At 40.1% G+C, this 18,145-nt stretch overlaps 1 protein-coding gene across 11 annotated transcripts in view; it reads right to left on the minus strand.

Annotated features, from left to right (window-relative positions):
- The window catches only part of RBMS3 (RNA binding motif single stranded interacting protein 3), a 1,359,438-nt gene that overhangs the window by 568,169 nt on the left and 773,124 nt on the right, over positions 1 to 18,145 (minus strand). For 9 of the 11 annotated variants that reach the window (XM_040481151.1, XM_040481146.1, XM_040481144.1 and 6 more), the window contains one exon: positions 15,664 to 15,836. In XM_040481151.1, coding sequence (XP_040337085.1) covers positions 15,664 to 15,836 — 173 coding nt within the window. The remainder of the gene's footprint in view (positions 1 to 15,663; positions 15,837 to 18,145) is intronic. The other 2 variants (XM_040481142.1, XM_040481148.1) reach the window with 1 other exon arrangement.

Here is an 18,145-nt window from a genome sequence, read left to right on the forward strand (position 1 = left end):
AAAAATTATTTAATAGAAGTACTGAGGAAAGACTTTTTAAATATATAATTTGTAAGGAAATTTAGTTGATAAGAACTGATTCAAGCTACACCAAATTCAACTTGTTGATTTTCAGCAATTAAGTCTAAGTGATATCAGAATACCATTCATATGGACACATTGACTGAGATGATCAAATATGTTTTAAACCACTTCATTACATTCAAAAGCTAAAATGCTTGGCATCAATTTGAATTGAAACTTTCCATTTTATTTTTTATTTTTAAAAAAAAATTTTTTTTTCAACGTTTATTTATTTTTGAGACAGAGAGAGACAGAGCATGAACGGGGGAGGGGCAGAGAGAGAGGGAGACACAGAATCGGAAACAGGCTCCAGGCCCTGAGCCATCAGCCCAGAGCCCAACGCGGGGCTCGAACTCACGGACCGCGAGATCGTGACCTGGCTGAAGTCGGACGCTTAACCGACTGCGCCACCCAGGCGCCCCACCATTTTATTTTTTAAAATATATTATTATGCACTACAACTATGTGTTTTAAAATCTGTTTTGCAGTATACTTTAATTTTCACCATTTAGAGCTTAAGTGGCATATATTTACCCTCATATTGTGAATGTTTATAGTATAAATACACCACTAAACAATGAATAGCAATGATAATACAAAATACTACATGATAATAAAAGGATTCACTGTTACAGAGAGATAAATAAGACAGGAATAATGTAAAAACTAAAATAGGTGCTTTGTTTGGATACAGACTCCTTAAAATTACAAGTGAGCTCCACTTAATTTAGCCCTAATACATATAAATATGAATGACAGAATTTTTTTCTCACTGTATAAGTGAATAACAACTAGCATTTATTAAGGGTTCAATATGTATCAGTCACTAATAGACTCAAATGGGCTAAATGATTTGACCAAACTTTCACACCTCATAAAAGGCTAACTAGAACCCACAACTGATTCAAAATTCTCTGTTACTCTCATGGTATGATGCTACCTCCTTGGTTTCTTAGTGATTTCAAGTTGTGAATTGTGTAGCATATGTTTATATTTTTAAAAGCTTTTGGGATAATGGAAATATTTTACATCATGACTAGTGTGGCAACTACATAGGTACATATATTCGTCAAAACTCATCAAATCCTGCACGTAAAATGAATGTATTTAATGTTATTTCTCAATAATGTTGATTGAAAAACTAAAACAACAAATCTACTTACAAAAAATTTAGGGGCATATTTATGATGTCATATACTCGTTCATCACGAAGACACCACAATGCTAGAGATGTAATGAATATGATAACGGGTAAAAAGAAAAAAGTTTTTTTTTCAAATGCTCTAAGAATAACTTGTAATGATCACTTACTTGCAATCATGATTAAATGACATATACAGATCATACTATTGCCAATTTTCAAATGATTCGCTGTCACTTTTAAATGTGACAAATACACAGGTATGCTTTGCGTGTTTTTTATCAAGACCCTCTAATATTGTGCCCCCAAAAGTCATGGGTTGCAAAAAGAAACCTGCAGAAAGACTCCAGAGCCAAAAAGAAAAAAAAAATCAGCAAACAGCAAACACCATTCAGTGAGCCCAGATTACTTTGCATTAGGTATGGAATTAGCAGTCAGTGGCACACTATGATCTGCTTGACAGCTGGAACCTGGTGGCTGAGGCAAGAATAAATGGTTATTTCCTGCAGCACTATTGAGTGAGTAAGCACAGTATTGATCCTTATTTGGTTCCTTAAATGCATGTGACTCAAGTTATCCTGAGGCTTCCCTCCAAAACTCTCCTTGGGATCCAGACAATAAAAGAGCTTGTTATTGGAAACCTTTCTTCTTTCACTCTGGTGGAACAATTTGGAATGCAGTATCTGAGGGGAACGCTGCTTTCTCTGTCTCTCACCATGAACTTAAAGTCTACCTTAGAACAAGTTTCATAATGGAAGTCCAATACAATCAGGAAAGGAGGAAGAAGGAGAGAGAAAGAGAGAAGCAGATAGAATAAATCACAAGATGACTATTTAGGTATAGTTTGGGCACGAAGGAGTAAAAGGCATTGTTATTTGTAAGGATTGTCAGGTAATGACCCTGGAGAAAGGACCACCAAGTAGCTTTCATCTTTAACTCCCCAACAAAGACCACCCTGCTCAAGCTTGCCAATGCCTCGATGTTGCCAAATCCAAATGTGACTTCTCTGTGGGTACATTTTTAACGTCTCAATAGTATTCAAGAGCCTTGATTGTTCTGCATTCTTGAAATACTTTCTTTCCCCAGTTTCTAGATCACACTCTCCTGCTTTCCTGGTTTTCCTTGATATCATTGCTTATTCTTTTATAAACTCTTTTTTGGCTTCTCCCCCCTCAGAATCTCAGAATGTTGAGTTGTATGACCATTTTTCTTGCTGTGGACATACCCTGTGTATGAATCCTGGTTAAGAGAAGAACTATTAAACCAAACTCCTTTATTTAAATCCTGAACTTGCCAACTAGCAGCCGAGTAACACTGGGAAAGTCACTTAACTTCTTTGTGTCACTGGCTTCTCACCTATAAAATGGGGGTTGTCATAACGGATAAGTGATTTAACACATGTAATATGAAGTATTTACATGTAACCTACTTAGAATAATGTTTAGCACATATTAGGCACTATATGGTTAACATTAGCATATGTTTAAATGCCACTTATAATGCTTATGGCTCCCAGTCTATATTTCTTACTCTAACCTCTGCTTTGAAAACTAGTCATCTATCAAACTGCCAACTTGTATCTCATTTTCTTTTGTTTTCTTCTTTTTTTTTTTTTTTGTCTAACAAGATCTCAAAAATAACAAGATTGGGAACCCTTGACTTCTATTCACCCAAAATTGTTCCTTCCACAATCCTCCACATTTTATGAAATGGCCCTGTACCTTTTTTTTAGATGTGAAAGCCAAAACTTGAGGAATTATTCCTAATTTCTGTTCCTCTAACCACCCTGCCATATCAGTAACTTCTAGAATCAGAAACTTCTATCAAAATCATCTCCAGAATATATCCCAAACCCATCACTTCTAACTTCCTCCATCACAATGATTCTACTCCAAGCCATCACTGTCTCCTACTTGAACTTCCACAATGACCTCCTTGCTTATTTGCTGGCCTCTTCCCTCCTAAGCCCATAAAATCCATTCTTTACAGAGTAGCCAGAATAACTTTGCAAAATAATAATAATAACAATAACAAATAATAATAAATTAAGACAAAATCCAATTTCCATACTCTGCTTAGAAAATCTTACTGATTTAGCCCTGGCGTGCCTTTTTTGCTTCATCGTACCGTCCTTACCTCCCTTAATCATTGTTCTTTTGCTATTATGATCTTCATGTTCCCTGAATACACCAAGCTCATTTCCACCTTGGGACTTTTGTACAAGCTTAAATCTATCTGTAATGCCCTTCCTTCTAAATATCATATGCCTGGCTCCTTCTTGAAATTGAGAGTTCATCTTAAAGACATTACCCAGTCTATAATAACCTCCCAGTCATTACTTACAATCTCCTTTTCATGGCATTTCAACCTTCTTTTCATGGTATATTCTAATGTTTTCTTCTTTAGTTAATCGATTTATTTTTTATGTTTTTAATGTCTATTCATGTTTGAGAAGGAGATAGTGCAAGTGGGGCGGGGGGGGGGGGAGCAGAGAGAGAGGGAGACACACAATCTGAAGCAGCCTCCAGGCTCTGAGCTGTCAGCACAGAGCCTGAAACAGGGCTCGAACTCACAAACCTTGAGATCATGACCTGAGGCAGAGTTAGATGCCTTAACTGAGTCACCCAGGTGCCCCTAATTATTCATTTATTATTCTCTCCATCACAATGTAAGCTCTATGCAGATATTTCACCAGTCCTTAAGTTATCTGCAGTGCCTGGCACATAGATGGCATTCAATAAATACCTTTGGGCTAATGAGTAAATAAGCCTTGGCAATAGTGAAGCAGAAGAGGTGTTGGATGTCATAAACACCAAGCAATTGAAATCTATGTATTTTGGCAACTATTTCTAGGTTGAAGAAAGGAGTAACTTTAAGATCTTTTTCTCTTTCTTTATTTTGTCTTTTTTTTTTTTTAAATCTAAACAACTGGGTGGATGGTGGTGCCATTCACAGACAAAGGGAATCCTGAAGAAGGAACAAGTCTAAGAATAATCATCATTGGACAATGAGTTTGACAGCTCTTGTAATACAAACTTGGAATCTTTCAGAAATAATGAGATATGGATGTAGGACTAAGAGAAGAATCCATGGGCTGGAGATGTAGATTTCATAATCATCAGAATAGCTGAAGTTATTTAAGTAGACTTTTTAAGACAAGAAAAGAGGGGGTCCAATCTCTGAAAAACAGAAAAACATTTAAGACAGATGAAGAGAATTTGGAAAGAAGAATCTCCAAAAGATAAGAGAAGACCCAAGAAAGAGGAATATGATAGCCAAGGAGGAAGACCATTTCATAAATAAAAGAGAGGTAAACAGAGTTAAATAACAGAGAAATCAAATAAGGTAAGGAGTAAAAAAAAGTCAGCCATACTTGACAATTAGAATATCAATGGGCAAACTGAAAACCTAGATGCCACCTGAGCTTGCTAAAGTCCTGCCCTTAAATTCCAAGTCCCTCAGAATTTCAGGCACTCATCACGATATCTGCCTTGAATTCTAATTCTCCCAGAGCTCCAGGCCATTACTTGGCCACCCAGAAGGAGTTAATCATACCCTTCCCCATCCCCAGCTTTTTGGTGCTGATACCAACAGAGTAACCTATGTTAACTGGTGCTCTCAATGGTTTCATTCTTGTTTTTATTTCCCCTGTTTCCAGGATAAATAGGAAAAAGTATTATCAGATATCAGCTATTTAAATAAATATTTCAGAAGAATCATGGACATTCAGCAGAATCTTCTTCATCCAAAGTAATAAAAAATAAAATAGTAATAAAAAAATAATGAAAAAGTGGTCAATGAATCAGTGGGACCATAATTTCCAGGATGCCCCCAAAATGCTATAAGATTTACTAGACATGTTCTATAACATATAGACTATAGTCATCAAGAAAAACGTAAATATATAGAAGCTAATAACATGAGTCAAAAGAGGAAGAGTCCCTTAATCCTCAGTTAAATGCAAATGTTATTAAAAAATGGAATGTTAAAGAAACGTTTGACAATAAAAATCGTGTGAAGAAGGAAAGGGATGTCCTTCCAAGGACATTCTTATTTTATTTATTTTATTTTTTGCTTCAGAAAGAGACAGCGCCAGTGAGGGGAGGGGGACAGAGGGAGAGACAGAGAATCTTAAGCAGGCTCCATGCTCAGCACTGACAGAGCTCAACGTGGGGTTCAATCCCACAACCTTGGGATCAGGACCTGAGCCAAAATCAAAAGCCAGTCACTCAACTGACTGAGCCACCCAAGTGCCCCCCTCCAAGGACATTCTTTAAAGTGCTCATAGATCCCCATTTCAGGGCTTGACTTTCCATGCATAAATCTAAAACAAAAAAAAATCTCATTTTTAATTGGAAAATCCAATTCGCTCCAAAATTATCTTAACAAAACTTATTTTTAAGTCTTCTAGTTAAATGAAAAAAAAATTGGTGGCTCCTATGAAATTTCTAGAATCTATGCAAGTCAGAGTAAGGGAATTAAATAGAAGATTAAAGTATATTCTTTTTATTAGCATGATTTACTCCAGGGGTTTCCAAACTTTGCTACATTGTAGAATTACCTGAGCAGACTTTTAAATTTTTTTAATGTATATTTATTTATTTTGATAGAGAGCAAGTGCCCAAGAGCATGGAAGGGGCAGAAAGAGAGGGAGAAAGAGAAAGAATCCCAAGTAGACCCCACACTACCAGCTCAGGAGTGGGGCTCAAACTCATGAACCATGAGGTTATTATGACCTGTGCTGAAATCAAGAGTCAGACGCTTAATTGACTGAGCCACCCAGGTGCCCCTACCTGAAGAGACTTTTAAAAATCTCAGTATCTAAGCAGACTATCTAAATCTAAGTATCTAACTTAGTATCATGTATTAAATTTTTTTTTTCAACGTTTATTTATTTTTGGGACAGAGAGAGACAGAGCATGAACGGGGAAGGGGCAGAGAGAGAGGGAGACACAGAATCGGAAACAGGCTCCAGGCTCCGAGCCATCAGCCCAGAGCCTGACGCGGGGCTCGAACTCACGGACCGAGAGATCGTGACCTGGCTGAAGTCGGGCGCTTAACGGACTGCGCCACCCAGGTGCCCCTAGTATCATGAATTAAATCAGAATCCCTGAGGGTGAGATCCAGGCGGTAGTATTTTTCTAAAGCTCCTCCAGGGATACTCACGGGCAGCCATGGATGTGAGAACTGGAGACTTATGCCACCCTCGTTCTCATTAAATGAATGTTTACGTGGTGGCGAGGAAGAGCTGGGTTTGAATGCTGGTGGCTCTGTAAATTTGGACAATAAGGCTCCTAACCATTTTGAGCCTGAGTTTACTCAACTATTACTCGGTAATTATTGCTCTCACTTCATAAAGCTATTTTGAGCATTAAATGAGGTAATATTAAAAACGTACAGTGTGTATGTAGTACACAATAAATGTTGTCTATATGTAAACAATTCCTTATTAATGATAATTGTCTATTAATTACAAACCAAATCCTATGTCTGGTTCAGAAAGCACAGTTGGCAAATATAATTGTACATAAGCCTGAATTAATATATGCAGCTAAGTTTCAGATCTATGCTGAGTCAATTCAGACATCTACTTTGGACCTTAAAGGCACTCTCTCATTTAAATTACACAAAGGAGGGTTCAAAGATCCTCAAATTCACTTCGTACTCACACCTGCCACCATACAGATTTACGATGCCTCAAAAGCAGCTGCGTAATTTGAGTCTGGCTTTCAGGAAAAAGCTACTAATAAATTTCCTCGGGTCTTATTAGAGGGAACTTTTAAATCTTCATTGACACGGTAAGAAAGGACTAAAAAAAAAAATGTCCACTCACATTTTTCTTATTTACTCCGTTACTCTGAAGTGCATGATGATTGTTTTCCTTTAGTTGTATCTGCACAGTTTGACAGATTTCTGTGACAAGGTTACTTTCAAATTGATAAAAGGTTTGATTGTGTCGGTGCATTTGTCAAAACTGTCTGACACCATGTATAATGGACTCTGCACCCGGAGCCCGGACGACACTGGAGTCTGCTCTAACTGTTCAGCGTTTTCCGCACACACCGTAACGAGACATCCAACAGGGTTGGGTGAAAGTCGGGGAGATTAGCTTGGGCAGACCCTCAGCTCTTGAGCTCCAACACTCCCACTTTGTTCTCCTGGCTTTTCATTCCGGGCATTTCCGCTCTCTGGTTAAATGCTAAAGTGACATTTACAGCTTCATTGTAAAGGGAGCAATGCGAGGGTGTCATAGCTTTAGCAAAGAACGTTTACAGAGAAAAATGAAGGGCAGGAAAGCGGACTCCCTGGTCTTCTGGTGATGATTAGAAATACATGCGCGCCTACCCAAGAGTTTCCCTCCTTTCCCTTCATTCTAGTGGCCTTACCAAGAGCAGGCTCACTTTATAACAGAAGAACAATTCACTCGATGTGCGCACAGTGTTGTCATTAACAGATCAGTTAATGATGTAGAAGTGGGGGCGATGGACAGCCGTTGATCAAAAATCGGGCAATGCGTTGATCAAAATTTCTGAGTCGAGGATGATTAAAGATATTGTATAAGTGGAAAATATAAATACATCATGATTTTTTTTCCCATTTAAAATTCTGTTTATTATGTTAAATGTGGTTTTATTTTTTTTTAAGAACAATTTCACTGTGTTTCAAGGGCATTGTTTACAATTGTATCATAGAAGGTGCCAATTTTTTGAGAGAGGAAATATAGCTTAAAATGCAAAAATGATTATATCACCAAAATTTTATTTGGTCCAAAAGTTGTGATGCTCTCTCTTGCTCACTTGCTCACTTCCTCAGTCTCCTAAGCCAACTCTACCTTTTCCTATTTCCATCTCCTCCTCCTGAAATAAGTGTAAAGGGCATATAATCCAAGTATTCCACACATGATCTCCAGCAGATAATCCATCCCATGAATATAATTGCATAATTAATAGAAGTTTTTGGTTGCCATTATATTTGCCTTTAGTGCTCTTACTACTGCAGCCCTTAAATGCTTAATAGTATGTTGATGATACATTCATGACTAGGTAAGCAAAAGAGATTAGCTGAAAGTCACGGATGTGGGTCTTCTGTGCCACTTCACTGTTTCTTTCAGAGTTCATTTGATTAATTGTCTCTCAAGTCCTTGTTTTTTAACAGAAAAGTAAATGCATACGAAAACAGGCATCTTTCACCATACATAACTGTTCTACCGTCTCCATTACTGATTCTCACACTTTCTTCTCTGACTATAAATCATTCTTCTTCCACCTTGCGTTCCAACTATTCCTACTACGATCATCCCCTGATCTCATGAGATGCCTTCTTTCCACTCTGTACTTGGCAGTTTTTTGAAACAAAAATCTAAGTCACCTTCCTGTTTAGGAAAGTTCAATGTTTCCTTCCGTTGCTCTTCATATAAAATAAATTTCCTAACATGATCCAGAAAGAAATCACCTTATCCCGTATTTCCACATTTCCAGCTCATTTTGCCCTATACTCGGCCTCCCCCTCTGTTATAACTCCACAGGCTTTTTTTTTTCAGCCTTTTTCTTGCCATGCTCCCTCTACCCGTTGGTTCTACAGACATGAGGCTCTTTCTCCTGGAATGCTCTTATGTTCTTTCCTCATCTAGTAAAACCTATTCCTCCTTCTGATCTTACCTCAATGGTCACTTCCTTGGAGAGTCCTTTGCTCACTGCCATAACTAGGACAGATCCCATGTGACAAACACTCTTGGTTCCATGCTCCTCTCTTTTCTTAAATTTATGCTTGCAATTTTATATCAAATATATGCTTATTTAATTCATGTCTATTTTCCCTAGTAAAATATAAGCTCTGCTAAAGCAAGGCCTTTGTCTAAATGTACCCACCACTGAATCTTTAGCACAGTATCTGGCATGCAGCACAGGTGCTCTGTAACTATTTCTTGATTGAGAACACAATAGAGTTATTTGAGATTTCTTAAGATAAAGACATTACAGCCTTTAACTATAGTATCTCCTATAAGACACACAATGCAATGTATTCATTTAAAACAACTAGAGGGGCGCCGGGGTGGCTCAGTCAGTGGAGCGTCTGACTTCGGATCAGGTCATGATCTCACAGTTCGTGTGTTCAGGCTCTGTGCTGACAGCTCAGAGCCTAGAGCCTCCTTCAGATTCCGTGTCTCTGTCTCTCTCTGTGTCCCTCCCCCACTCATGCTCTGTCACTCTCTCAAAAATGACTAAATGTTAAAAAAAATTTTTTTAAATAAAACATAACTAGAGAGTTCCCATGTAGCTCAATCATTTTGCAGTCTTGTCTTCTTTTCTTTGATTTTACTTGTGATCCGAACATAGGAGCTTTGATGATGTATGTGAATGGAATCCCATAATAGGAATTTGCTCTCAGATTATACATTGAGATGTAATGTAATTTCTTTTCTTTAATACTATTTTTTTTTGCTGCTCGTCAGTATTAATATGGATGCTGTACTCTGATACCAGATAATTCACTATATCTATGCTCATTTTTGGTATATCTCTGTTTTATCTATTCTTTTATTACTATAGATATTAACAAATATTGCATGTCCTATATTATAAGGAAAAAACTCTAAAAGTACTTCTACCTTCATAATAATAAACATGGAAAACTGATCTTCATGGCAAATTCATGTAAATAAGTGAATATTATCTATTTGTAGGTGAAATCATTGTAAAGTGTTGGGATGAGTAATAGGAACATAAAATGATCTGAATCTTTAGAAGAGTGCTAACAGGGGTGCCTGGGTGGCGCAGTCGGTTGAGCGTCCGACTTCAGCCAGGTCACGATCTCGCTGTCCGTGAGTTCGAGCCCCGCGTCAGGCTCTGGGCTGATGGCTCAGAGCCTGGAGCCTGTTTCCGGTTCTGTGTCTCCCTCTCTCTCTGCCCCTTCCCCGTTCATGCTCTGTCTCTCTCTGTCCTAAAAATAAATAAAAACATTGAAAAAAAAATTAAAAAAAAAAAAAAAAAAAAGAAGAGTGCTAACATAAAGTACCAATGACTGGATGCCTGGGTGGCTCAGTAGGTTGAGCATCCAACTCTTGGTTTTGGCTCAGGTCATCATCTCACATTTTGTGGGATCGAGCCCTACATCAGGCTCCAAGCTGGTAGTTCAGAGCCTGCTTGAGATTCTCTCCCTCCTTCTCTCTCTCTTTGCCCTCCCCCCACTGCCTCTCTCCCTCTCTCTCTCTCTCCCTCTCTCTCTCAAATAAAATAAATTTTTAAAAAATAATTTAAAAAAATACTAATGACCGGGACACCTGGGTGGCTCAGTCAGTTAAGCATCCAACATCGGCTCAGGTCATGATATCATGGTTCAAGCCCCGGGTTAGGCTCTGTGCTGACAGCTCAGAGCCTGAAGCCTGCTTCAGATTCTGTGTCTCCCTTTCTTTCTGCTCCTCCCCCACTCAGGCTCTCTCTCTGTCTCTCAAAATTAAATAAACATTAAAAATATTTAAAGAAAAAAAAAGGGAGGGCTCTGGGTGGCTCAGTCGGTTGAGCGTCCGACTTCGGCTCAGGTCATGATCTCACAGTTGGTGAGTTCGAGCCCCATGACGGGCTCTGTGATGACCACTCGGAGTCTGGAGCCTGCTTTGGATTCTGTGTCTCCCTCTCTCTCTGCTCCTCCCCTGCTCACACTCTGTCTCTCTCTCAAAAGTAAAAATAAAGATTAAAAAAAAATTTAATACATGTGTATATTAAAAAAGAAATACTAATGGCCAATGCGAGAGACCAACTCTACAAGAGAGGAAAAGGGATTTTACAAGTGACCTGCATGGATCTCTTACCACAGGTGTCCCTACACATCAGGCCATACCGATACAGCTGAATCGACTCGGGCTGTGACCCTGCCAAAACTATAAAAGGGGATTAGTGAGAGAGAGAGAAGTATCCAGGAGCACATTGTACCACTAAATAATAATGAGGATCTCAACGAAATATCAGAATTTTAGCATGAAAGAAGCTTAAAGCATTATCAAGTGGAAACCCATTATTTTATTTTATTATTTATTTATTTATTTTTTATTTATATATGAAATTTATTGTCAAATTGGTTTCCATACAACACCCAGTGCTCATCCCAAAAGGTGCCCTCCTCAATACCCATCACCCACCCTCTCCTCCCTCCCACCCCCCATCAACCCTTAGTTTGTTCTCAGTTCTCAACAGTCTCTTATGCTTTGGCTCCCTCCCACTCTAACCTCTTTTTTTTTTTTTTTTTTCCTTCCCCTCCCCCATGGGTTCCTGTTAAGTTTCTCAGGATCCACATAAGAGTAAAACCATATGGTATCTGTCTTTCTCTGTATGGCTTATTTGACTTAGCATCACACTCTCCAGTTCCATCCACGTTGCTACAAAGGGCCATATTTCATTCTTTATCATTGCCACGTAGTACTCTATTGTGTATATAAACCACAATTTCTTTATCCATTCATCAGTTGATGGACATTTAGGCTCTTTCCATAATTTGGCTATTGTTGAGAGTGCTGCTATAAACTTTGGGGTACAAGTGCCCCTATGCATCAGTACTCCTGTGTCCCTTGGATAAATTCCTAGCAGTGCTATTGCTGGGTCATAGGGTAGGTCTCTTTTTAATTTTTTGAGGAACCTCCACACTGCTTTCCAGAGTGGCTGCACCAATTTGCATTCCCACCAACAGTGCAAGAGGGTTCCCGTTTCTCCACATCCTCTCCAGCATCCATAGTCTCCCGATTTGTTCATTTTGGCCACTCTGACTGGCGTGAGGTGATACCTGAGTGTGGTTTTGATTTGTATTTCCCTGATAAGGAGCGACGCTGAACATCTTTCATGTGCCTGTTGGCCATCCGGATGTCTTCTTTAGAGAAGTGTCTATTCATGTTTTCTGCCCATTTCTTCACTGGGTTATTTGCTTTTCGGGTGTGGAGTTTGGTGAGCTCTTTACAGATTTTGGATACTAGCCCTTTGTCCGATATGTCATTTGCAAAGATCTTTTCCCATTCCGTTGGTTGCCTTTTCGTTTTGTTGGTTGTTTCCTTTGCTGTGCAGAAGCTTTTTATCTTCATAAGGTCCCAGTAATTCACTTTTGCTTTTAATTCCCTTGCCTTTGGGGATGTGTCGAGTAAGAGATTGCTACGGCTGAGGTCAGAGAGGTCTTTTCCTGCTTTCTCCTCTAAGGTTTTGATGGTTTCCTGTCTCACATTCAGGTCCTTTATCCATTTTGAGTTTATTTTTGTGAATGGTGTGAGAAAGTGGTCTAGTTTCAACCTTCTGCATGTTGCTGTCCAGTTCTCCCAGCACCATTTGTTAAAGAGACTGTCTTTTTTCCATTGGACGTTCTTTCCTGCTTTGTCAAAGATGAGTTGGCCATACGTTTGTGGGTCTAGTTCTGGGGTTTCTATTCTATTCCATTGGTCTATGTGTCTGTTTTTGTGCCAGGAAACCCATTATTTTATACATAAGGGAAACCAATATTAGGGTGAAAACAAGCCATGAGTCCAAGGCCACACCCTCAGCTGATGGCAGACCAGGGCTGAAAACCTGATCTCTTGGTGCACAGCTATTCCCATTGTATTGTGTGGCTTGATCACATCAGTTCCTCAAAATTCTCTAGGAAAAATAATCTGAGCAATAAACTCCAGGTCCAGACCACTTCAGTAACTGTAGAACCCACAGACACGTTTATAATAACAACAGCACGGGTCCAATCTTATTACCCAGCAAAAACTAACATGAACAAGTAGCCAGTACCCTCTGTGCTCTTAGCCTTCTCTAAATTTCTCACATGCACGTAAGAACATTAACACAACTTCTTTCCTCAAAAATAACCTCTCTGTGTCACTAAATCTCTTTCCTGAGTTCAAAACACCAATGCAGGCTGGGGCACCCAGGTGGCTCAGCGGGTTGAGCATCCGACTCTCGATTTCAGCCCAGGTCATGATCTCATGGTTTGTGTGTCTGAGCCCCACATCAGGTTCTGTGCCTGCTTGGGATGCTCTTTCCCTCTTTTTCCGCTCCTACTCCACTCACATGCTCCCCCTCTCTCTCCCAAAATAAATAAACTTGAAAACAACAACACCAAAACCACCAATACTGGTTTTTAGGTAACACTTCCATTTATCTATTTCTGGCAACATTCTATCAAATGTGGACACTGACACAGACATCTGTAGTATAATGCTACATCAGTGGTATGTTCGTAAGCCAGCTCTCCGAAAACATAATATACAATTAAAAATCTTATTTCTAGGGCTTGTTGGTTCTTCTGATGTAGATATGCCCGTCATGGCTGTCTTCAAGCCACTGAGTCTATGACACATCACACACAGAATTCCTGAATATTTAACAATTGACTCTAATGCACCAAAGGCAGTACCGGCATGCCACTGGAAGTACAGGGACACCTACAGATAGTCAAAGTCAACCTACTCTCTTGTAAGAGGAGACTGAGGCTCAGAGAGTAAATGACTTGCCCCCAGATCACACAGTGGCTGAGTGGGCTTTAATACACAGGATTCTACCTCAGCCACCTTCATAAATTAAGTGAAACTTTCCGTATTAGACATAGTCAGTGGTTTTCATATTATTGAAGAAAGAAGTGCTTCTCAAAAGTAAGCAGCATATGGGGCACCTGGGTGGCTCAGTCGGTTGAGCATCCGACTTCGGCTCAGGTCAGGATCTCGCCGTTCAAGGGTTTGAGCCCCGCGTTGGGGCTCAGAGCCTGGAGCCTGTTTCAGATTCTGTGTCTCCCTCTCTCTGCCCCTTCCCCGCTCATGCTCTGTCTCTCTCTGTCTCTCATAAATGAATAAACGTTAAAATTTTTAAAAAGAAAAAAAAAGTAAGCAGCATCAACAATGCCAGAGAGACTGTTAGAAATGCATATTTTTAGTCTCCGCCCCAGGCCTACGGAATCTTTACCTTTATCTTTATCTGTCTGTGCTTCACTAAACTCTTTGAGTGATAGGGAGCAATGAGAAAAAAATCTTCCTTAAATCCATCAATATTCTTTTTGTAAATGAGATCCCAATAAGAGTCAAAGATAATAGCTATCCCTTTTCCTATCAGCATCCTTTAAGAGATACTTCTGAAGGTTTTAACATAAAGACCACAATCTTTCGCATTTACAGAGTCCTTACTCTTCAAAATAGTTTAGATTTTTCTAACAACAGGAAAAAGTTGAATTATTTGCCTTCCAATTCTCCACCCCAACCTTTTACTGATCAAAGCCTAACCCACATTTCTATGCCTTAGCCCTAGCACATTCATTTTGCTTACACAACTCCCTTTAAATATTTATTTGTCAAAGTTTTGCTCCACCCCGTCACAAATCGAGGTAGTCAACAGCAAAACGGCTCTCCCACTGTAATCTACATATTGCTTTGCCAATTGATTATCCAGTTATGTATTTGTGTTTTGGTTTATCAGCCACTTCCTGGTGTTTTGCTATTTGTTCCCAACCTTCGGATCCAGAACAAAGACAAATAAATACTGTCTGCTTTGTTTTCCTCTTCCAATATTTTAGAGGTTGGAAAATTTACAAAATAAATATCCTCTCAACCTTCTTGTAAAAGCATTGCAAAAGAGAAAAAGAAGAATTGAGTAACAGTTTCCCAAATTTAAAAATACCCAGCTAAGGCACACTCAAATGACCAACAGCTGTACTGATATTACTTGAAAAATAATCATACAGCAATCTACAAATACAGGTCCATGAGTTGTAATTCAGTGTCCCTTATTAATTTTATTTGGAGGGCACACATAAATATGTGTATTCTATTTGCACAGAAGACTGTTAATAACCTAAATGTTCGTAGATAATAGATTAACGAAAACACTTTGGAAGGGCATGTTCGTCACTGCCACATTTCCTAGCAAATCCAACACTACTTGGTGAGTGTGGTTCATGGCCTTGGTGGGAAATAGCTTCACTGGATGTGGAAGTGGATGTTTTCAAGGAAACCAAAGTACTAGTTTTATAATTCCCCAATTACCTGGTCCTGGCTGAACTTCTATTTACTGAGAACTGGCCAGAAAAGCTTTGCAACACAGGAGGAGGCAACCATCCTGAAAGCAACTGTTTCCAAATTTTCAAGATTGCCTTCGCTAATACTTGCACCCCCAAAAGCAGCTACCTTTATGAGATTCGTTACTGATCCCACCAGCCACATGGGGTCTGCTTGCTCGTCATCTTTTCGGTCAATACATGCATATGGGCCAGCACTCCCAGGTACGTCTGCTCAGGGACCTCCACCCCGCCCCTAACAGAAAGAACACCAACTCCATTCGCTAACATCAGCTGGACTTAGATCTCAAACTTAAGTCCCATTTGTATGGTGGAGTCTACCTCGCCGAGGCACCAATAAAGGGGTGTACCGAGCGCAATACCGAGTCCTGTGTGGACTGAGCCCACGTGGGCCGGCGCGGAGGAGAGGAGCGGCGCGGAGAGCAGAGAGCACTTACGGTTGGCACAGCTTGATTAGGTCCTGGTCAGTGGTGCCTGGAGGAAGGCCTCGAATGTACAGGTTGGTTTTACTCAATTGTTCCCCGCTGCTGTTGCTGCTGCTGTTGTTGCTGCTGCTGTTTGTGCTGGGGCTGGGAGGTGCCATGGGGTGGGGAGCTGGTGCATAGGACTGCTGGAAACAGAAAAGGCTGTTACTGGAAAAACAAAGCCAGCACCTATTCACAGGCCAGCAGCGCAGCTCGAAAGCAATGCAGGCTTCTCGGCCTCTCTGATCCACACATGCACACACATTTTTATATCACTACCCTGTACGCTTCTGAGAACATCATTCCCCCCACTCTGGCCCTGCACTTGGATCGGCCTAAGTTAGCCCTAAATGGGGCAGAAAGAAGTTCCCAGGTGCTCCTGACAGTGGCATATGCCTTCTGAATCAGTCCCCTGTGATTTTCCTTAGAGGTGTAAACTCACACGTTACCTCCCTCCCCACGAGAAGAACGTAGTTTGCTCTTGGCACCAAAGCTCTGCCCCTAGCTCACCTTTAACGAGCCACACGTCTTTGCTTTGTCTCCACTCCTTGTCCCCTCCTCTCCAAAACACAAAACCGAAACCAAACAAACAAAAAACTGCCTCATATTGTTGTCCTCCCCATCACTCTCCAATATAATTCCTGACGCACAGGAATCACTCTATGAATAGCGAATCTAGGAAGGGCCAAACGGACGGATGAATGGACCTCATCCCTTTCTACCACTCCCAAATCTGCTTCTTCATGGCGAACGTCCTGTTTTGCGATACTGAGCCGCCATTCTCTCGATGCAGTCAAGATCCCCTTTAGGTTACTCTAGTCGAGGGTCTCAATCCAGGAACCACTGACAACTTGGGATAATTCTTTGCTGTGGGGCCTTTTGTTCATTACACTGTACGTCCTACATTGTTCATTGTAGGATGGTAGCAGTAACCTTGTCCTTTACCCACCAGATTCTAGTAGCAGCCATCCCCTAGTTGTGACAACCAAAATTTCTCCACACACTGCCAAGTGTCCCCGGGGAAAGAACCACTGCTCTCCCCCGGTAGAAAATCACTGCTCTAACTTGTCAAACTATTTTATAACAAAATAAAATGATAAAATGATCCCTAGCAACTGAGAATATACAATGTGAATATACGTGCCAGAATTAGTAGACACGGTGCTCATTATATACTTCATTTCTTTGTCAAATGGGCCTATCTTCACAAGTTCTTAAATTACACGGACTGAGTTTGCATTCCTGCTGTGTCTCTTACTGGCTGTGTGACCTTTAGATGGTGCCTTCACCTCTCTAAGACTCAACATTCTCATTAATATGAGGAGGATAAAAATACTACTCTCAGTAGTATGTCACAGGGTCTCCATATAAATTCAATGAGCTAATGTAAACAAAATGGTTCCTGGAAATTAGAAAGTGCAAAATAAATGTTAGCAAAAACAAAAATGCCGGAGTAACAACAATGATAACATTTGTAGCTCATATCTGTCTTGCCAGTAACGTTAGGCTATATAACTATCCCAGATATTCTCAGTCGTAACCTAGAATGTTACCTAACCTAGAATGTTACCTAATGTGAAGACACATCAGCTGTTCTATCAGGGGTGAAGGTGTGTATTTAACAGATGGCAAGTAGATGCTTAAGAAATACTTAGTCTACAACATATACAGTACAAATTGAATGAACACAGCACTTAGCCTACAGTGATAAAAGGCCAAGTTTTAGCAGCACCAGCCTTGTTTCTTGCTATAATAACTCAGTCTTACACTTTTCAGAATGATCAGATTTGCCCCAGTCCTTATTTCCAAGTGGCTACAAGACAATGCCTCTTAGCTACAACATGTCAAATGAAACTCATTATCTCTGCCCTCTCACCTTCCAAGTCCCCACCCCAGACACCCAGCACAATGACCCCATTTCTCTCTGGTGTTGCTGACATCCATCTAGCCCCTATGCTAGAAGCCTTGGGGTCAGCTTCACTTGTTCTTTAATTCTAAATCTCGAAATACAGTCAGCTACCAAATTTTTGCACAAGTTTCTAGAAGCATCCTTTCCTCTGAATTCTCACTGCCTCCTAGGCTGGGATCTGGTCCACCTTGTGGATCCACCATATCCACCATCTGGCCTATGCTTTCCTCTTAGGGAGGAAAGTGGAGGAAGAATAAGACAGACGGTCAAATGCAAAGGCACTCTGGTCTAGAGTATCCTGGGCAGTTCCTTTAAGGAATGGGGAGGTGGGACAGAACCCAGAGCCTCCTTCTTTGAAACAAACATTTCAAGTAAACATTAGGTATTACTTAATCAGCTACCAACATTTTTAATGTGGGATTTTACAACAAATTACACAGGAGAATACTTTCTGTTCCCAATGTTTGAAAAAAATGACATACATCCATTGCCTTTTGGAATTTAATATCTGCATAAAGCTGCACGAAGTTTCTTGGCTGGCATGAA

This window comes from Herpailurus yagouaroundi, unplaced genomic scaffold, assembly GCF_014898765.1.
Source record: "Herpailurus yagouaroundi ecotype Mexico unplaced genomic scaffold, PumYag 159, whole genome shotgun sequence".
Classification (NCBI taxonomy): domain Eukaryota; kingdom Metazoa; phylum Chordata; class Mammalia; order Carnivora; family Felidae; genus Herpailurus; species Herpailurus yagouaroundi.